Genomic DNA, 20,797 nt, shown 5'->3' with positions numbered 1-20,797 from the left:
CACTCATATTATTAGATATTAACAAAATCTCGTTCAATCATGACCAGAGCGCGCTGCATTGAACCTTCCTCTTTCGAATGAGCCATAACCCAGCCTCAAATATTCTCATATAAGGACGAAAAGCGAAAAATCCCGGACCCCTTTTTAGACCCATTTTTGCCGGTAAGGTCGCCTCGCTGCATTATCCGTGAGTACCCCCTTAAGCATGGACTTCACTAAGCAAAGCTTAAGCATCGCTTCCTCAACTAAATCGATCTGATTCGCCGATTGTGAATACATAGCAACTTAAGCATTGCTTATTCGAATAAGACGATCTTAGTCAAGACTGTTTTCAGTCCTTGCTTAAGTTGCGGCTCTGAATACGGCCCATAGAAGCCCAAGATGTCATATTAATTATATTTTTAAACCACAAATAGATATTATAAACTGCTACCACGATAATGTGACGCCGTTTACGCTATATATAGAGCCTTATAAATCGTCTTTTGTTTCATGGGCTTCCCTGTCGTTTGTTTTACATTGTGTTTGGTATGTACAATTACATAATTTATGATTAAATATATTTTCTAATACCATAATTTTATTATGTTTCCTATTATCCCACTTTTCAATTATGTAAAATTAATGTAAATATTGCAATTAATAATATAGAGAAAAATTGACGACGCAAAAAGGTTTCTAATTATTAAAGATTGATATGAAATGAAAGTATTACGTCAAATTCATTTAAACTTCCCGCTCGTTGGTACAACCCATTTAAAGGGACCACGAATCGATGACTTCAAAGGTGCTGCCAGGAGTGTCGCCTCTTGTTCATCTTGTTATACCTACTCTTTAGTCACGGTCAGTGATGCCAGAACCGTGGGATGTGGGACAAATTTTTACCCTCTCCACGACGTCCCAGTGACTCCCCTACCCCCGTTGTTTCATCTCCCACAAGCGCGTTGTCCCACGTGTCCATGTGAGCTCTGCGAGTTTGGCAGAGTTCGGCTGCTCTCGTCATTTCTACGTTATCGGCTCGATGCTCAAGCCGCTAAAGCACGTGGCAGCAGCATCGACGAATCGACAAGATAATATAATTTCGTCCATGGCAATATGGCTGAATTAAGAAACCAGGAGAATCAGTTCGAATCCCGATTTTACGGTTTCAGTTCTGATTCTTAATGCCTTAATGTTTTTTTAATACATAAAAATACATTTTTAATACATTAACATTTTGACGTACATTAACTTGGGAAGCAGTTAAAAAAAGGAGTTGAACTGCTTCCTTTATTTATATTTTTTTTAATATTTAAGTTTTATATACAGGGTGTTCGACAACAGGTGGGCTATTGCCCACCTTAAAATATTTTTTAAGGGGTGATTCTAGGGATCAAAATAAGACAAAGATCAAGAACAACGAAATAGCGTTTACGGCTTTGTTTTCCAGTTATTAACGTTTAAAAATTCGAGTAAAAAGTGCCAGAAACCTGCAATCCGCTCAGCAGCGAAGACCGAACGTCAGCTGAGCAGGGGTCGGTACAGTCATAACCAAGAATCGAAGCCGAATGGTGGGGTACCGAGAAACAGAATACAGTATTGCCTCGAAATAAGCAAGTGGCTCGGGACCGAACCGTTGCTTATTTCGAGGGAGGTAGCTATTCGGCTTGACTTTGTTCTCGAAACGGGACGATAGAGAACGCGAGGTAGCGGCAAATCATAAAGTGATCGGCCGAGCAGCGATGTTATTTTTTGAACAAGGATAGAAAGCATTATATACATATATTCCATCCTTCTTCTACTAACCGATGTCACTGCTCAGTCAAGCGTGAAATTTATTACCCTAAACATCGGCTTCGCGCTTTCATGGACCTCTCACTCATTTCTCGTACCTCTCACTTTGCGGGCGACTTCAAACAAAGAAGAGGGGATAGCGACTTGCTTATTTCGAAGTCGAGACCACTTGCTTATTACGAGGCAATACTGTAGCACGAGGTAAGTTTCTACTATTGAACGATTCTTAGTTATGACTGTACCGACCCCTGCTCAGCTAACGTTCGGTCTTCGCTGCTGAGCGGATTGCAGGTTTCTGGCACTTTTTACTCGAATTTTTAAATGCTAATAACTGGAAAACAAAGCCGTAAACGCTATTTCGTTATTCTTGATTTTCGTCTTATTTTGATCCCTAGAATCACCCCTTAAAATATTGCCCACCTGTTGTCGAACACCCTGTATATACATATGTATGTACGTGATACAAAAGTGATTTATTCAATTAGATATTACTGTTATTCTATTTATTACAATACGTAAATGCGAAGACATACGAGGAAAATTGGTTAGGATAGAATGTAAGGATATAAAGAAATTTCAATCTTTTACGGTTTGTTAGTTTTATTTTTTATTCGTAACAACTATTATCATTTTATTCTGTGAATAGTCATTAAAATGAAAAACAGAAAAGTACAGTTTAATTTTTTAGTTAATTTGTGCTACATACAATTTCATCAGGTTTCCGGCAACTGTTGCAGCTGGTCCACGCTTATACGATGCTGAATATTTTACCTTTCTATAATATATTTAGGAAACAAATAAAAATATAGTTTAGTAATTGTTATAATACAGTATCAACTGTTAACCTTATTAAAAACTTATCTTATTTTGCGTAATTATTCTGCATTTTCACTTCCTTGCTTTGTAATGACGAATTACTGATTTTTTTCAATTAAACTTTTACTAGTGTATTTGTGAGATTTTTCGGTTAAAACAAGATCAAACATGGTATAATTTGATTTATAATTTTTATTTATTTATTTATATCTAAATAAGTAAAAATAATGCAAATTATATGGTGTTTGATCTTATTTTATTTAGATGAACCTTACAATTACATTGGTAAAAGTTCCATTTAGCAAAAATGAAAAATAAAAAAGTTATTGTTGAATTAATATTGTCTCACTCAAATGTTTTTTCTCGGGCCCTTTAATTCTTGGACCTCTTTCTCTTTCGCTATTTGTCTTTTTCTATGTTCGCCAGCATTAAAGATTTATTATTATTATTATTTTATTAACAGTAAATTGTTAGGAAACCGTCACTTGTGGAAGAAATACAGGATTGCCTCGAAATAAGCAAGTGGTCTCTGCTTCGAAATAAGCAACTGTTCGGTCCCGAACCACTTGCTTATTTGGAGGCAATCCTGTACATCGGAGAAAGGAAATAGATGAACAGTGATCACCTTTATTATACTCTTCATTGTTGATCATTTATTTCATTTCAATCGCCCTTAACATATACAAAGCGGCACAAAATATCCTGGATTTTTAATATTTTTCGATCGGCTGTGTATTCTAGATAATATCGGAAATATGTTGAATTTGCTACAAACTGCTACACACGATCTGCACAGAAGAATGGTGAAATTCTGATTACTTAAGAAAGGCAGTCCGAAAATAAATCTGTTGCCAGATTTATAAAAAATACTAAAAAGTATATTCTTTCAGTATAGAATGTGTTATTCTGCTGGATTTTCCGGATTCTCCTGAAAGTGTGTGACGCTGGCAGAACGACACAGCTCGAACGAGTTCTTGAATGCTGGCGAACATAGAAAAAGACAAATAGCGAAAGAGAAAGAGGTCCGAGAATTAAAGGGCCCGAGAAAAAACATTTGAGTGAGACAATATTAATTCAACAATAACTTTTTTTATTTTTCATTTTTGCTAAATGGAACTTTTACCAATGTAATTGTAAGGTTCATCTAAATAAAATAAGATCAAACACCATATAATTTGCATTATTTTTACTTATTTAGATATAAATAAGTAAATAAAAATTATAAATCAAATTATACCACGTTTGATCTTGTTTTAACCGAAAAATCTCACAAATACACTAGTAAAAGTTTAATTGAAAAAAAATCAGTCATTCGTCATTACAAAGCAAGGAAGTGAAAATGCAGAATAATTACGCAAAATAAGATAAGTTTTTAATAAGGATAACAGTTGATACTGTATTATAACAATTACTAAACTATATTTTTATTTGTTTCCTAAATATATTATAAAAAGGTAAAATATTCAGCATCGTATAAGCGTGGACCAGCTGCAACAGTTGCCGGAAACCTGATGAAATTGTATGTAGCGCAAATTAACTAAAAAATTAAACTGTACTTTTCTGTCTTTCATTTTAATGACTATTCACAGAATAAAATGATAATAGTTGTTACGAATAAAAAATAAAACTAACAAACCGTAAAAGATTGAAATTTCTTTATATCCTTACATTCTATCCTAACCAATTTTCCTCGTATGTCTTCGCATTTACGTATTGTAATAAATAGAATAACAGTAATATCTAATTGAAGAAATCACTTTTGTATCACGTACATACATATGTATATATATAAAACTTAAATATTAAAAAAAATATAAATAAAGGAAGCAGTTCAACTCCTTTTTTTAACTGCTTCCCAAGTTAATGTACGTCAAAATGTTAATGTATTAAAAATGTATTTTTATGTATTAAAAAAACGTTAATGCATTAAGAATCAGAACTGAAACCGTAAAATCGGGATTCGAACTGATTCTCCTGGTTTCTTAATTCAGCCATATTGCCATGGACGAAATTATATTATTTTGTCGATTCGTCGATGCTGCTGCCACGTGCTTTAGCGGCTTGAGCATCGAGCCGATAACGTAGAAATGACGAGAGCAGCCGAACTCTGCCAAACCCGCAGAGCTCACACGGACACGTGGGACAACGCGCTTGTGTTAGATGAAACAACGGCGGTAGGGGAGTCACTGGGACGTCGTGGGACGTCGTGGAGAGGGTAAAAATTTGTCCCACCTCCCACGGTTCTGGCATCACTGGTCACGGTCAGTCACGATTGGTCACGGTGTGGTGTGAGAACGGAAAGCATGAGCAGGTAGCTGTGTAATTGAAAAATAAGAGATTGTTACCGTTGAAGAGTGTTCAAAGTATCAGTTGTTTGGGTTTCTTAATAATAATTACATAACTATATCATACCTCAACTAATAAAATCATAACAATGACATTAAACTCCTGGTTAAACTTTTTTCGTTGTATCATGTTTTTCCTAAAAATATAATAACTTGAAATAAAGTTTGTTGGACGATCTCTAATTTTCATTTACCCTGCTTTTCCTTCAACATATTCGTTATCGAATCTGTATAAATTAAACGAATTCGTCTTCTGTTATTTATTATTAGAGCAATATTTTAATTTGGTATACATGTATAATCATTAACTGTTAATTTCGTCCGCGTATTATATAGTTGATTTTTTTTTTTTATATATCAAAAGGTAGAAATCGCACATGACACCACAATGACCATCGTGCCCAAGGCAGCCTATGAAACCAAATGACCATGTCTTAAAGAAGCCCAACTAAATGCTATAGAAATAATGTATTTGTCAATGGTTTTGCATCCTTTCATAGAGTCGTTCCAATAGCTAATTTGTATCACTTTTTTGCATATCTTTCTATGAACTGTGTCTGTATAAAATACCAAGGAATGGACAATAATTACAAATTACATATCAATTCAATTTGGTATATTACAATAATATACTGCTTTTTGCACATTATTACAAACACAACAAAAGGATTTTATGTTTAGTGAGAGCAAACGATATGTATTCAAGTACTAAAACGTTTCACTACTATTCCGCAACGAATAAAATAATAATTCCCATAAACGAATTAACACTTCAACGTGTGGTATAACAGTTATTTCTTGAAACCTACGTCTGCTTGAATTTTGCATTTCATTTCGGTTTTCTAACACATGACATTTAATAGCCTACATATGTATACAAGAATTGATGAAAGATTACAACACGGTGGAATTATGCTAATAAATATAAATCGTGAACAGGGATGGTTCACTCATAGTTATTGAAATGCAGCTTTAATATTGTTATTATCGCTGAACTGGTGGAGCCATTGGAAGACTCGAAGCGTTGACGTTTGACATAGCTTTGCTAGGTCCTAACAAAACTTGTTTTTGTTGGGTGCGTAGTGCTTCTTCTAGTTGCACCCGTTCTATTTCAAACAATATTGGTGCAAATAAAATAGCTGACGAACTGAAGAACAACCATGCTGCTGAACAGGAAAATGCATACAATCCTGAAAAAGAGGATTAATGGCTCTGTATATACATATATGTGTTTATAATACGCAATAGAATTACTGTTGAAAACATACAAGGACAACTACTACTGACCTTTCATGCAATTGCACAAACAAGTACCAACGTTATATCCAAAATTACGTACTTCTTCTGGAAACATTTCTGTAAGACCCAACAGTCGTTCCGCCACGCTTTCATCCTGAAAGTAAAATAAGCAAACGATATCATTTAACGTTTCGGGAAAATAAATTACTACCTAAAATATAGATAAAATTTGTAAACCAATAACGCATCGTAAGTAACACGGTAATACACGAAATACAATTTTTTTCATTAACAAAGTTTGGTTAACTCATGGAGGTTAATTATTACTACGATCAGTAAAATTATTAACTTGGAACGACGGAAAGCTCGCTACAAAAAATATAATTTCTACATATTTATGCGTTAAAATCTAAATACCTCTTCGTCATCTTCATCATCGGGAAGAAGTGATTTTACTTCGGGAGAACGTGCATCGCTACTACCCATGCCGCTATCTAATTGATCCACTTCCTCGACTGAAGCCATGTACGAAAACAATTGACGCTAACAAACGAACAAAAGGAAATATTTATAAACGTTGTTCGGTTTATTTGAGTTTTATAAACGAAATTTTAACATCGACCCTTGTCGACTGGTCGTTTTTCGAGATAAATATATGGCGATTCACGCCGATCCAAGATAATAGATACAACGCGACACAAATCTCCTCTGCTGGTCCACTCTTCTTTGCTCATCGCCTAACGTTTGCGCATGTCACCCGATGCTTAAAAATCCCTAGCTAACTATAAAAAATTTATTCACTCTAAGGGCCGTATTCAGAGTCGCAACTTAATTGAGGACTTAAGACGTTCTTTACAAAGATCATCTTATTCGAATAAGCAATGCTTAAGTCGCTATGTATTCAGAGTCGGAGAATAAGACCGACTTAGTTAAGAAAACGATGAATAAGCTTTGCTTAGTAAAGTCCGTGGTTAAGCAATGCTTATTTGACGTTCGGCTATTTCCGTCGATTTTCTACTGTAACAACCAATAAAAATGATTTTTGAAACTGTAGCATTATTTGTTAGAGCGGCGCTTTTTGAATTGAATTTTAACGCTATCGCTTGAATTAATTCAAATAATTGAGCGTGCAATAGACAGAGCCAAATTTATTAAGTCAAAATCAATTCAATTGAGAAAGTAACAATTTTATTATTACTGTTATCACATACGTTATAAAAATCTCTTATATTTAAAGTTTCATTGTGAAATACGAACACAAAATAACACAAAATTAAACTTACGACTGAAATTATTTAAAAGAAAAATTTATATGTAATTCTTTGTATTGATTATGAATCCTAAAAAATGAAATAAAAGTAGTTTGTAGCAAACTTATCGATTATTGAAGATCATTAATAAATCAGCAGTATGTGATTGCAAAAGATATTGCAAAAATCCTGTGGTTTAAGGTATAGGTTGTGATATGACTGAGGATGAGGGTATTTTAATCAATAAATTAAACCAATTTGAGCTGAAAGAATAATGATTATTTATTCGATCGATAGACACAATAAGGTGAAAAAGCCTTGCGGCATGAAAAACCCCTTATTACATTTCGTTTGACACAATTACACAATGAAACATACGGGCAATCAGTGCTTCACGTGTAGCAAATCCATCAATGCCATTAACATTTTCCACGTTTCCTAATAATTCTTCTCCATCTTCATTTTGGTTTTCAATTTCATCTTCTTCTACAAGAATGCCAAACACCGAACGTTCTTTCTACTATCTGTCGGGTCCTGATCTGGATTTCATTGTACCTGTGTCGATCAAATAATTTAATGTTAATTTGTGCATCAATCAGTCGAGTAAACAAGTAAATAAACAAGTAAAACAGTATCAGTATTACCTTATTTCTTCTTCAGTCTGTGAATTCCGCAGGGGTGTCATGAAAAATATCCTTTTCTATTTCTGTACATTTCTTCCATGTTGTTGAATGCTGTTAATCTAATGTGGGTGCAATCAATAGCGCCATCCACACCTGGTAAATCAATTACATTGTATATGTATGTATGTATGTATATGTGTATATAGAAAAAGTTATAATGATATAAAATCCACACCTGGTAAACCAATAGCTCCGTTTCCCTGTCCCAGATTATTGAATAATCTGCAATTTTGAGTGGAATTGTCCGGATCCCTGGGAAACTTGATATACTCCGTCATCAGACTGCCTATTAGTAAACTCACCCTAAATACTATACAGGAGACTGTGGGCTGAGAAACATTCATTGTGTCCACCAGAATAAGCTACAATTACAGTACATATATATATATAGATAATTTTTATTTTTTTCTACTTCTTTTAAGAGTAGTGATACTGATATATATTTATGACTTACTTAAAAACTTGCAGTAGCATAATACCGCAAACACAATCTCTTTTACCGTATTCGTGTACCCTAACCTACTCTCTCTCATCCCATCACTGCACAATAACAACTTCAAACGCGTGCTTAAGTCCTCAATATCGTCGACTTAAAAATCTAACCTCAATAAAGCCAAATAAGAACTCGTTTTCTACAAATAAGGCGGACTTATTCGACTATGAATTCATAAGATCTTAAGACTTTATTAAGCATCGACTGTGAATCTACACCAATAAGCATTTACTTTTCTAAGCAAATGTTTAAGCTCAGACTTATGACGTTGCTTATTCGGCGACTGTGAATCTAGCCGACGTCTTAAGCATGTGTTTAAGCCCAGCTTAGAAATAAGTTGCGACTGTGAATACCGCCCATATAGTTACGTTCACTCATACAGGCGAGAATCGCAACACTACCAAGAGGAAATCGCTTTGCTAAGTATCGATACCATAGGTAATCGGTATCGATAACCTAATCATTTTTTCTTATGTTTTCAATATAATTAGTATATTATGTGTATGTATATATCTGTAGATTGTAATTGTAAATAGATTCAGATATGAGGTATTCATAATAAATTTCTACATAAGTACAGTACCTTGTTCATTTTTGATAGAGATTTCCATACTTCAAAGAATTTTTAATGATAATGTATTATGATTCTATAAATTCTGTTTGTAATATCTTAATGGTAAAGGTTATGCGATTATTGTTAATATATATTTTGATATGATTCAGTCGTTTTTAATTCTTAATAGAAGTGATATAATAATTTATCCTAACGAACAATGGGCAGCTTAATTGATTTTGAACTTCTCATTTGTTTTCTGATATAATTTATTTTTATCAGTCTAATTTATTAGATTAATTTATTTGTATTAATCTTTTACAGATGATTTTGTAATTTTTGAATAGAACGTGTATATTTTCATATAAATATACAGAAGTCTACTTGAATATCTTATAAAATGGCAAACACTGGGGTATTACCATTTGTACGTGGTATTGATTTTAGCAGCAATGATTTTGGTGTAAGTACAATGCAGTAAGTTTCAAGATACGTTTTGCTTTATTTCATAAATGTTGTTAAGCCCTTCTATATTTTACAGAATGGTAAATTTCCAGAATCAGTACGTCTTATGACTGGTATACAATGGCTGAAATTAAACGAAACCAACTTAACAGAAATCCCAGAAGAAATGGGTAAACTATTAAAATTGGTAATTTATTGTTTAAATGTTGAAGAATTAAAGACAGTATTAATATAATCGACATAAATGCTACTACCCATAATGATACATGCAATACAAATTAAATGTATCGGTTTTTCGGATAGGAACACCTTTCATTGGTTAAAAATAAGCTGGAACGCTTGTATGGAGAATTGACGGTGCTTGGTTGTCTCAGAACATTGAATATTAGACGCAACAATATCAAGTCAAGCGGCATACCAGCAGAATTGTTTCATTTAGAGGAATTGACTACGTTGGATTTGAGTCACAATAATTTGAAAGAAGTACCAGAAGGACTCGAGCGAGCTCGCTCCTTGCTAAATCTTAATTTAAGTCATAATCAGTGAGTATGACGTATGTAGTTAACGCTCGACGATAGTCAATTATATAATTAACAAGCATTTTGCCTTTATACCTTTTTTTTCTTCTTAGTATTGACACAATCCCTAACACGCTGTTCATTCATCTAACTGATTTGTTATTCCTGGATCTTAGTAATAATAAATTGGAAACGTTACCACCACAGACTCGTCGTTTGGCCAATCTGCAGAGTTTAAATTTAAATCACAATCCGTTGGGACACTTTCAGTTAAGGTAGAAAATGATCGATATAGATCAAGTACAAAGAACTTGGAATATTTCTTCTCTATTATTTAGGCAACTACCGTCCCTGATGAATCTAACGACCCTGCAAATGCGCGATACTCAACGGACGTTAAGCAATATTCCGTCGAATTTAGAAACGTTGACGAATCTCCAAGAACTCGATCTATCACAAAATAATTTACCTCGAGTACCAGACGCTCTTTATTCGTTACTAAATTTGCGCCGGTTAAATTTAAGCGATAACGAAATAACTGAACTATCTACAGCAATTGGTACATAGTTTTATTATACAGTTATATGAAAAACTTAACAAATATGTTAACCGGTTTTTATTTTAGAACTTTGGACCAAGTTGGAAATATTAAATATTTGTCGTAATCAACTGACAGTAATACCTGCCTCCGTGTGTAAAATTGTTACTTTAAGGAGACTCTACTTAAATGACAATCAACTGGATTTCGAAGGTATTCCTTCGGGCATTGGCAAGCTATCGTCGTTGCAAGTATTTTCCGCGGCTAATAATCACCTGGAAATGATACCAGAAGGCTTATGCAGGTACTTCTTGTTCTTCTTGTTCTTCTTGTTCTTCTTGTTCTTGTTGTTCTTGTTCTTCTTGTTCTTCTTCTTGTTCTTCTTCTGCTTCTTCTTCTCCTCCTCCTCCTCCTCCTCCTCCTCCTCCTCCTCCTCCTCCTCCTCCTCCTCCTCCTCCTCCTCCTCCTCCCCCCCCTCCTCCTCCTCCTCCTCCTCATCATTATCATCATCATCATCATCATCATCATCATCCTTTCAAAGTACTTCAATAGAATCCGTGCTAAACTCAAAGTATGATTTTTCGGTGGAAATTTTAAATTATTTTTCAAGATGTCGGAAAGTGCATGTTTGCTTTGTAGATGCGGTTCGTTGAAAAAATTGATACTGTCATCGAATCGATTGATCACTGTACCGGATGCTATTCATCTCCTTACCGATTTGGAACAGTTGGACCTGAGAGACAACCCAAATTTGGTAATGCCACCGAAACCGATGGAGGTTCAAAAAGGATCTGGTATAGAATTCTATAACATTGATTTTTCTCTGCAACATCAACTACGACTTGCCGGCGCAAATGTTCCAACGCCAACGCAAACGGCGAGTAAGTCCGTACCTGATGGAAGTTTTTTGATCTATTTGTAACTCAATTCGTTTCTTTCTGTCTTCCAATTTTTTCTGCTTTCATATTCCACGTATCGTTCATCTGTCAGATAGCAAAGATCCGATAGCCCGTAAAATGAGACTCAGAAGAAGAAGGGATCAGGAAGAAGCTGACCAAGATCAAGCCAAGATATTGAAGGTACGTGTATGTCGTCGTTTCTTCTTCTTTTAGACCGTGATATACAGTGAAAGGGATACCTGAAAATTCACGTTCAAGTCCTTTTTTCTACTTAGGGTATGAAAGATATAGCAAAAGAGAAGAACAAAGATAAAGAGTGCGAAGAATCTAAAGTGGAATCATTGAAGTAAGCACAAAAGGAGTATACGCTAAAAGTTCTTTCGAAACAACTTTTGTTTCGTGACAAACAAATTATACATCTTTTTTTTCTATACATGTAGGCCGAAGCGATGGGACGAAACCTTGGAAAAACCACCGTTAGATTATTCCGAGTTTTTTGATGAAGATGCCGGTCAGGTACCTGGACTGTCCGTATGGGAAATTGAAAATTTCTTACCTAACGAGATAGAAGAGGTAGCGCATGGCAAGTTTTATGAAGGCGATTGTTATATCGTTTTGAAGACGGAGATCGACGAAGCTGGATCTTTGGTGTGGGCAATTTATTTCTGGATCGGAGAAAAAGCTACGGTGCGTTTACAGAATTGATATTAGCAGTGTAATATCGTTGAAATTACGTTCAGTTGCAATAATGTTATGAAAAGAAATGTAAACAGAGTTGAGGTTGCGGTGACGAACAACGTTCTAACAATCTCTATGTCTGATTTTCGATTTATCATTGTAGTTGGACAAAAGGGCCTGCGCTGCGATTCATGCTGTAAATTTACGTAATTATTTAGGTGCGCAATGTCGCACTATCAGAGAAGAGCAAGGCGAGGAATCCGATGAATTTTTAATGTTATTTGAGTCTGGTATCACGTACATAGAAGGTGGTCGTACTTCATCCGGCTTTTACACAGTTGAAGATACGGTTTGTATAAAATTTGATTCGAATGCTTACGTTCTGATTCTAGCATTCGATCGGATCGTGATTATTTATTTTCGTATTTCGTTGCATGTTCTTTGTGCTAACTTTCAACGTCGTTCGACTGATCATCATCAGCCGTCGATAACGCGACTTTATAGAGTACACGCCGCCGGTGCTTCGATTCATTTAGAACCGGTCCCAGTCTGTTTTGACTCTTTGGACCCGGATTTCGTATTTGTTCTGGACTCTGGTTATAAGATTTTTATATGGTACGGTAAAACAGCAAAGAGCACCTTGAAATCAAAAGCAAGATTAATGGCTGAGAAAATAAACAAAAACGAAAGAAAGAACAAAGCAGAAATTCTAACGGAAATCATGAATTCCGAATCGGACGATTTTCTGTCGCATTTGAATGTGAAAGACATTTCGCAACTACCACAAATCACTGTAAGTTGGCATTTATTAAAATACGCGATACAGACCCGTTTGCACCTTGAATTGTTACAAACGGTTCTTCCTGTACAGGAACACGTAGATCCGAATTTTATACCGTTTACACCACGTCTGTATCAAGTTCAGCTTGGTATGGGTTATTTAGAGTTACCACAAGTCGAAGTACCTCATGGAAAATTAACGAACACGTTGTTGAACAATCGTAACGTTTATATATTGGATTGCCATTTGGATGTCTACGTTTGGTAAGTGCCTGGCATGCTCGTATTCTTGAAATTGCCTCGGAAGTAACATCAAGTTCAATTACAATGTAAATATCGAGAACTGTTGTTCGTAGGTTTGGAAAAAAGTCAACGAGATTGGTACGAGCTGCTGCTGTTAAGCTTTCTCAAGAATTGTTTAACATGATAGAACGGCCGGAATACGCTATGGTAACAAGATTACAAGAAGGAACCGAATCTCAGGTATTAGTTTCAATTTTAAATCGATATTCACGAAGTACTAAGGATTCGAATAGCATGCCACTTGACCATATTACATAAGGTGTAAAACTTGGCGTATTATAGGATATACAGGGTGTTAAAAAATTACCTAAAGAGCTCTACACCGTTCACGGAAAATCGAAGCGAAAATTTTTGTAGCATTTTTCGATGGGATCAATAGTTTAGCCACATTTTGTTGTTGAAAATTGAAAAATTGACTAATCAGCGCCCAGTTTGAGTGGCAAGACGCGCGGAGTAGGAGACTACACGGAAGCGGAGTTTCCATTTGCTTGCTCTGCCGTCGCATCTCGACTCTCGGCGCGGCTCGGCGTCGTCAGAGGAGGCTAGTCTCCTACTCCGCGGGTCTTGCCATTCAAACTGCGCGTTGATTGGTCAATAACCAAGTTCCCACCGAAGGATTAAATCCGCTCCCGCTCCAATGCGCATTGGTTCAGACACGGCTAGTAATTTAGTCGAGTGGGGAGTAGCTACTTACTACTAAACCGTTTAGTGCATAGAAAAGTGTCCGGACTAGTACAGTTGAGCTTTGAAAGTCAAGAGTTCCAGATATATCCCTTGACTAAAGAAATGCGTCCGGACAAGTCTGTCCGGAAGCCTAGTTAGTGGTGCCTTTCTACGAGGGGCAAGTGATAATCGCGGTAAGGGGGGAACTCATCTGACTTCGACTATTTTCGTAAGCGCAGACTCGGGTATGTTCGGCTTTTCGCATCCGTACATACACTCAGTCCCATCGAAGTTGTCGCAGTGAAGTTGGCGCGCTAACGCATTCACGCCGCGGCGGCGTTAGCGCGGCGACTGCACTGCGACAACTTCGATGGGACTGAGTGTACACTGAGTTGCAATGAACTTGTCGCAGTGAAGTTGGCTCCAGATTTACTGACACATTCACGCCGCGTCGGTGAGTCGATCTCGCCCATCGTCTCACCGACGCGGCGTCAATGTGTCAGTAAATCTGGAGCCAACTTCACTGCGACAAGTTCATTGCAACTCAGTGTACATACATACATACATGTGAAATGTGAGCCGAATACTACCGAGTCTTGCCGGAATAAGTCGAAGTCAGACGAGTCCCCTCCTCGCCCCGATTATCACAGCCCCCCTTACCTAAAGTAGCAGTTTATGCTCCGTCTATATTTCTTATGTCTATGAGTAGAAGTGAGGGAGATTGATATTTCAGTAGAGCTAACTTAACTTTTGTTTGCTAAATGTACACAAATTCACAAGCGATGCGAAATCTCTTGTTGTCCATGATCTTCAAAATTTCCTTCTCTTTTAAAATATTAATTAATGTGAAAGTTTCATCATATGATCTAATATCACGTTTATTTTCCATTTTGGTAACTGAATAATAAAAAGTAAAGGTTGGCACTATCTATTTGAATCTGTTTCAACCGTTTCCACCAACTAAATTTTGTATGAAATCGCTACCACTCCGTCAAAGCTTGTGGATCGAAACAGGAATGAACTGAGCGTAGTCGGTCACGTTTCCATCAACTTAAATTTGGTTCTACGCTGCACTAGGTGCGAATTAATACTTCGGTGAAAACTTGGTCAATGTTTCAATTTTCAACAACGAAATATGCTTAACTACTAATCCCATCGAAGAATGCTACAGAACTTTTCGCTTCGATTTTTCATGATTTATTCAACGGTGTAGAACTCTTCGGGTAATTTTTTAACATCCTCTATAATGACAGTTGTTATTGTCTTCCCTGATTAGATTTTCAAATCTAAATTTACCGGTTGGGACGAAGTTATAGCTGTCGATTTTACTAGAACTGCCGAATCGGTTGCTAAAACTGGCGCAGATCTTACGAAATGGGCCAAACAGCAGGAAACGAAGGTATATCTACGCGAAAAAAATAAATAAAAGTTTGCTTTACATTGCCAAAGAATCAACGAATTTTCTTTCAATGACAGGCAGATCTGGCTGCACTTTTCATGCCTAGACAACCGTCGATGTCGTTCGCTGAGGCGCAACAACTCATGTCCGAATGGAACGACGATTTAGAAGGAATGGAAGCGTTGGTTTTAGAAGGGAAGAAATTCGTACGTTTACCAGAAGATGAATTAGGCCATTTTTATAGTGGTGATTGTTACGTATTTTTATGCCGTTACTGGATGGTACGTAACGATTTTGTTTTTGCTTTTATTGCATCTCGTAATCGTTAATGCAGTTTTATTCCTAACGGTATTAGCCACTCGATACTACGGAGAACGAAGACGGTGACGAGCAGTTCGAGGAAGATTATCAGTGTACAGTATATTTCTGGCAAGGTAGAGACGCAGGAAACATGGGATGGTTAACGTTTACATTTAGGTAGGTAAAAAAAGAAGAGGCTTTTGGGTGTTTGAAAATTTCAGTTTTTTTTGCGATTACAATCCTCTGCGGAAACAATGGCAGTTACATGTATGATATTGTTAATATTAATAGAGATGCGTTTTTAGTTTACAGAAAAAATTTAAATCGTTATTTGGTGAGAATTTGGAAGTGGTTAGAACTCATCAACAACAAGAAAATTTAAAGTTTTTGGCATACTTTAAAAGAAAATTTATTATTCATCATGGCAAGCGTAAACAGCCTAAATCGTCTGGTAATAATAAGGTTGAATTCTATCACTTAAGGAGTAATGGAAGTGCGTTGTGTACTAGGCTGATACAAATACCAGCTGATTCTTCATTATTAAACTCTTCGTTCTGGTAAGATCGTTAAGATCAGATAATTAACGATAACGTTAATTTTTGCCAAAATTGTTTTTTCACCTCGAGCTTAGTGTACTGAATCCTATCTACGGTTATTCCGTTGCTTTACTTTACAGTTATATTTTAAACGTGCCGTTTAACAACGACGACCAAACTGGAATAGTGTACGCTTGGATTGGTTCTAAAGCGAACAGCGATGAAGCTCGTTTAATCGAAGAAATTGCCGAAGAAATGTTCAATAACGTAGGTATCGCAAATACTACTTTCAACGGTAACGCTTTCTACGATCTTTGGCATAAAATTGATTGTATTCGTCTTGTTGATCGATCAACAGCCATGGATTAGTTTGCAAGTTTTGAATGAAGGTGAAGAACCAGATAACTTCTTCTGGGTAGCTCTTGGTGGGAAAAAGCCATATGATACCGATGCGGAATACATGAATTACACTAGATTATTTAGATGTTCGAACGAGAAAGGATATTTTACTATCAGCGAGAAATGCGCCGATTTTTGTCAAGTATTAAATAAATTTATTATGTATCATATATTTTGAATAATGTATAATGAATGTTTGCAGATAAAGATGAGTATAAATCCCGATGTTGTTTTAGGATGATTTAGCAGATGATGATATTATGATACTTGATAATGGTGAACAAGTATTTTTATGGCTAGGAAGCCGTTGTTCGGAAGTGGAAATTAAATTGGCTTATAAGTCTGCTCAGGTAAAATCATCCAACCGGTTTTGTGATTTATTGTTTTTCAAATAAGGCTATGTACGTAGTACAAAGTATAAAATCGAAAGTACGGATAAATGTTATTCACTTTTTTTTTTCTTTTTTTCTAGGTATACATTCAACACTTGCGAGTAAAGCAATCTGACAAACCACGAAAACTATTTTTAACTGCAAAAGGAAAAGAATCCCGAAGATTCACTAAATGTTTTCACGGTTGGAGTTCGCATAAAAGGTCGCCTTAATAAGATGTTTGATGGAAATTCATTTGTAATATTCCTATATTGCTTTTTGACAAGCTCCGAAGATGAGGATGCAAAAAATTTATACAGGATTGTTTGTAATACGAGTTTATTACGTATTTACGAATAACAGTATTACGGTGCTACTACCGTCATATTGATGCACAATTTCTTATTCTTATTTTCTCTTTTTTGCACAAAGAACCGATCATTTTTCGTGAAAAGAAAGGAATAATACTGCTTGAGTAACATCAGTAATATTTCTAATTTATCTGTGAGTTCAGTGGAGTTATTTACATAACATGTTACACTTGTCACATCTATATATGTACATTTATTCTGGATAACTTGATAAACGAATTTGCAGATACATTTTTACATGTACTTAACTTGTTTCTGTTTCTTCCATCAGAAAAGTTTATTACACAGTATACTGTTGGCTTTTTCATTTTAATCTTAATACAATTTTGAAAATAATGTCTTTGCACATGTTTAATTTACTCTCAAAAGAATGGAATGAAAGGCGTAAGGTTGCAGAATTTTAAAAAACTTGGTAGCGATGTTTTACGCGCAGTATAGTCTAAAAAAAAATTTGGAAATTAACAATGACCGAAGCATGAAATATAAAAAATAGATCTCTAACAAGGTCATCAATATTACACAAATACCGTTTGATTACATGGTTAATCGTCATCGTCGTCATCGTCTGACGGTACAAAGAGTTCTTTCTCCTCCAAAAAATTGGCAATTATTTTACTCATAGTAGCTCCGGTAATTAATCCTATCGTGACGCTGCAAATGACACCCAAAAAACTAAAACGAGGCCTTTTTGGCTCTGGAAGAATGGCGCCTGAAGGTGTTGTTATCCTTGATCGAACGTGTATTTTCATTTGTCCGTTCACTTTTAACAAATTACCAGCAGTTCCAACTATAAGGGATATACGTCGCAATATCATTGTTTTTTTTTTTTCTTAAACTTATTACTGAGAACTCGGAGAAGAAGTACTCTAAGGAAAGAAACTTCTTGTCACTCACTCGACAAACTTTCGTTACACTGTGCAGTGACTACAGATCTATAAAGACTGGACACTGTATTTAGAAATGCTTTGTCGTTCGGTCTTGAATTTGTATACTATGGCCGCTGGCGGCCGGTAATGTCAGTCTCTGTCTTCTACGTATGCGCGTTCTGTCCGACTAACCAGGCCATATGCATTCACAATTAACAGTTTCTGCCCGGTCCATTAACCAACCCGGTAAAACTTTACTTTACCGGACCCAAAATTTTGGACCTTTTTTTTTAATCTATAGTTTTTGATGTGTAGAATCCAAAAAGGGTAAACTTTACTTTACCGGACCCAAAATTTTGGACCTTTTTTTTTTGATTGATAGGTTTTTTTGTGTAGAATCTGAAAATGCAAGTCTCAACTTTAGGAATTCAGTGGTTAAAAAGTTATAAGCGTGTAAACTTCTACATTTTTAGCGGATTTGCTACGTTACTGTGACGCCATATTGCCTTATATGTATAACCTGATTGGTTCTCACATGGGCAGTACAGTCTGTTTGTAAAATAAATATAAACCTAACTAACTGAGACAGTGTCAAATGTACGGTTTGACTGTACCCGCCAAAGTAGTCGGCACCCACATGAATCTGCCTGCAGCTAGCGACACCGTTCATTGGACAAGAAGTCAATATGGCGTCACAGTACCGTCGCAAATGCGCTAAAAATATCAAACTTTACATGCTTATAACTTTTGAACCATTGGATTCCTAAAGTTGAGACTTGCATTTTTGGATTCTCCGCATCAAAAACTATAGATTCAAAAAAAAAAAAGTCCAAAATTTTGGGTCCGGTAAAGTAAAGTTCACCCTCCAAAAATGCAAGTCTTAACTTTAGGAATTCAATGGTTAAAAAGTTATAAGCGTGTAAAGTTTGACATTTTTAGCGGATTTGCTACGTTACTGTGACGCCATGTTGCCTATATGTTGTTGCGAACCTCGCCTGTATGTATGTGTGCAATATCGTGTGAATTTAGCTGCAGGCTTGTAATCGCAAGTGTTGAATGAAATGTAATGTAACGTGAAACGTTTATCACGTGAATATGTCTAGAGTGGTATGGCGACATTGACATGGGAATATTTATCGAATAGACTATTGTATCGATATGTCTCGAATGTTCTTCGAGGACCTTTTGTATCGATAGCTATAAATTAAGAGCGGAGTTCAAACCATCTGCGTGTACGCTCGTATTATAAAATAAACAAAGCCTAAAGTTGTAAACCCCTCGACATGGGTGATCGAGCTGAGAGAAGGCCGGAAATCCAGAGAATGGAATAGTTTCACTTAGTAAATTCCTAAAAGACTAATTTATGATAGACCATAGCTAATTCGTTGTTTCCGACCAAGTCACGAACGGTCCTTAAAAGTAACGAAGTCTTTTCGATATCCTGTCTTTTCATGCACTCTAAGAGGGTCGTAAATTTCCTCAAGAGTTGCCTTTGGCAAGTACAAGGTCTTGTCTTTTCCTATTTTCTCTGGGTCCCACGCTTTCTCGTAGCACATGTGCGCTGCAACGTTCTAGCGTCTTGGCGGAGCGCCTCCACTTCCACGCGCCTGAGGGTGGACCACAGCCAGGAGAAGGGGCCTACGCGAGACGGGGTGGACTCCTCCACCATTGGACGAGGGATGATCCTGAGGGAGGATCCAGGATCCATCAAGGAAGGGGAATCGACCGACGACGCGCGAAGATCTCCTCCGCCAAGCGTTGAACGTTCAGAATGATTTTGTCAGCTAAATTAGACGGATCTTTCTCACGAGAAATTATAACGCTTCCTGAAATCAGAGTTTTCAAGTCTGTTCAAATAAAGAGTTCAAGTTAAAATTATAGTCAAAAGAGAACTAGTTTGATTATTTCATTTTACCGCGCCTTGCGAGCGGAGCGCCTCCGCGCTCCACGGATTAATATACCTGCGCCTTTAAATCCCCAGAAATCCCTATTTACCGCGAACGGACACGCAACAGTAATATGGCGACGATGCCATAATAGTATGACTGCAACATGTCTGCATTATGTTATATCAATGCTCATAAATTAGGAACCAATCCAATCCAATCCAACTCCAACTCCAAAATTTTACCCATAAAGGGTTGGCGTATTTGGGGGACTAATCTGTCCCCATATTGCCCAACGAAAATTAGCGTCCACGCGCTTAGGGAGATGTGCTGGCAGCGTGGCTGCCAGCACCAAACTCCCGCGCATTTTTGAATTATTCTTTTTCTACTTCTTTGTACATCATCTTACTTTCCTTTCTTTCCTTCTCTCATTCTCATTCTCTCCTCTCTTGACCTCAGTCACTCTGTAGAGCCCTCGGTAATCAAACTTCAGGTTTTTCCTTGTTATTTTTAATCTTTGAACTGCCTCCATTTGAAGGTCTTGTTACTTTTACTCTTAAATTCTTTACATTACTTTCTTATACTTGAAGTCTAATTCCGCTTACATACCCTACAATCTCCTTTCTTTCTTATTTACATTTCTCTTTTCTGTTACAGTTCAACATTTTCTACC

The 20,797-nt window shown here is 36.4% G+C and overlaps 3 protein-coding genes and 1 long non-coding RNA gene across 12 annotated transcripts; 1 reads left to right on the top strand and 3 right to left on the bottom strand.

Moving 5' to 3' along the window:
- The first annotated feature begins 4,882 nt into the window (after window positions 1-4,882).
- Window positions 4,883-17,615, top strand: LOC114881851 (protein flightless-1). Of its 8 annotated transcripts, XM_029198731.2 has the most exons (23): window positions 9,061-9,148; window positions 9,477-9,615; window positions 9,694-9,804; window positions 9,921-10,159; window positions 10,249-10,410; window positions 10,474-10,694; window positions 10,761-10,977; window positions 11,313-11,554; window positions 11,664-11,752; window positions 11,848-11,918; window positions 12,013-12,259; window positions 12,414-12,599; window positions 12,732-13,043; window positions 13,122-13,294; window positions 13,387-13,513; window positions 15,273-15,395; window positions 15,473-15,676; window positions 15,751-15,872; window positions 16,001-16,252; window positions 16,372-16,498; window positions 16,590-16,772; window positions 16,867-16,980; window positions 17,103-17,615. In XM_029198731.2, exons 2-23 carry the CDS (start codon window positions 9,553-9,555, stop codon window positions 17,232-17,234), a joined length of 3,717 nt encoding a protein of 1,238 aa, XP_029054564.2. In that variant the 5' UTR covers window positions 9,061-9,148; window positions 9,477-9,552; the 3' UTR covers window positions 17,235-17,615. The 8 variants fall into 8 exon arrangements, with proteins under 8 accessions (XP_046144984.1, XP_046144983.1, XP_046144982.1 ...); XM_046289028.1 differs by lacking the exon at window positions 9,061-9,148 and adding an exon at window positions 4,883-4,900 and having other exon boundaries at window positions 12,732-13,294; XM_046289027.1 differs by lacking the exon at window positions 9,061-9,148 and adding an exon at window positions 8,952-9,037 and having other exon boundaries at window positions 12,732-13,294.
- On the bottom strand, window positions 5,536-7,180 carry LOC114882171 (mitochondrial import receptor subunit TOM22 homolog). The gene is made up of 3 exons (XM_029199053.2): window positions 6,591-7,180; window positions 6,222-6,327; window positions 5,536-6,124 (listed from the first exon to the last, which is right to left on the bottom strand). The coding sequence occupies exons 1-3, from the start codon at window positions 6,696-6,698 to the stop codon at window positions 5,919-5,921; spliced, it is 420 nt and encodes a 139-aa protein (XP_029054886.1). The 5' UTR covers window positions 6,699-7,180; the 3' UTR covers window positions 5,536-5,918.
- On the bottom strand, window positions 7,681-8,899 carry LOC123988548. Its single transcript, XR_006830161.1, has 4 exons — window positions 8,561-8,899; window positions 8,282-8,468; window positions 8,068-8,199; window positions 7,681-7,978 (listed from the first exon to the last, which is right to left on the bottom strand). It is a non-coding gene; the product is annotated as an uncharacterized LOC123988548 (long non-coding RNA).
- Window positions 17,324-18,412, bottom strand: LOC114881852 (essential MCU regulator, mitochondrial). Of its 2 annotated transcripts, none has more exons than XM_029198736.2 (2): window positions 17,911-18,412; window positions 17,324-17,811 (listed from the first exon to the last, which is right to left on the bottom strand). In XM_029198736.2, exon 1 carries the CDS (start codon window positions 18,185-18,187, stop codon window positions 17,915-17,917), a length of 273 nt encoding a protein of 90 aa, XP_029054569.1. In that variant the 5' UTR covers window positions 18,188-18,412; the 3' UTR covers window positions 17,324-17,811; window positions 17,911-17,914. The 2 variants fall into 2 exon arrangements, with proteins under 2 accessions (XP_029054569.1, XP_029054568.1); XM_029198735.2 differs by having other exon boundaries at window positions 17,900-18,376.
- Between the last annotated feature and the right edge of the window lie 2,385 nt (window positions 18,413-20,797).

This window comes from Osmia bicornis, chromosome 15 (genome assembly GCF_907164935.1).
Source record: "Osmia bicornis bicornis chromosome 15, iOsmBic2.1, whole genome shotgun sequence".
Taxonomy (NCBI): domain Eukaryota; kingdom Metazoa; phylum Arthropoda; class Insecta; order Hymenoptera; family Megachilidae; genus Osmia; species Osmia bicornis.
Note: the sequence above shows the minus strand (reverse complement) of the source record. Positions and strands in the feature narration are given on the sequence as shown.

Coding starts and splice junctions, on each gene's coding strand:
- LOC114882171 (XM_029199053.2), bottom strand. CDS start 6,698: ATGGCTTCAGTCGAGGAAGTGGATCAATTAGATAGCGGCATGGGTAGT. Junction 6,328..6,590: donor ATGATGAAGATGACGAAGAG/GTATTTAGATTT, acceptor TTTTACTTTCAG/GATGAAAGCGTGGCGGAACG. Junction 6,125..6,221: donor TTTGTGCAATTGCATGAAAG/GTCAGTAGTAGT, acceptor CCTCTTTTTCAG/GATTGTATGCATTTTCCTGT.
- LOC114881851 (XM_046289028.1), top strand. CDS start 9,553: ATGGCAAACACTGGGGTATTACCATTTGTACGTGGTATTGATTTTAGC. Junction 10,160..10,248: donor CTTAATTTAAGTCATAATCA/GTGAGTATGACG, acceptor TTTTCTTCTTAG/TATTGACACAATCCCTAACA. Junction 13,514..15,272: donor AAGAAGGAACCGAATCTCAG/GTATTAGTTTCA, acceptor TTCCCTGATTAG/ATTTTCAAATCTAAATTTAC.
- LOC114881852 (XM_029198736.2), bottom strand. CDS start 18,187: ATGATATTGCGACGTATATCCCTTATAGTTGGAACTGCTGGTAATTTG.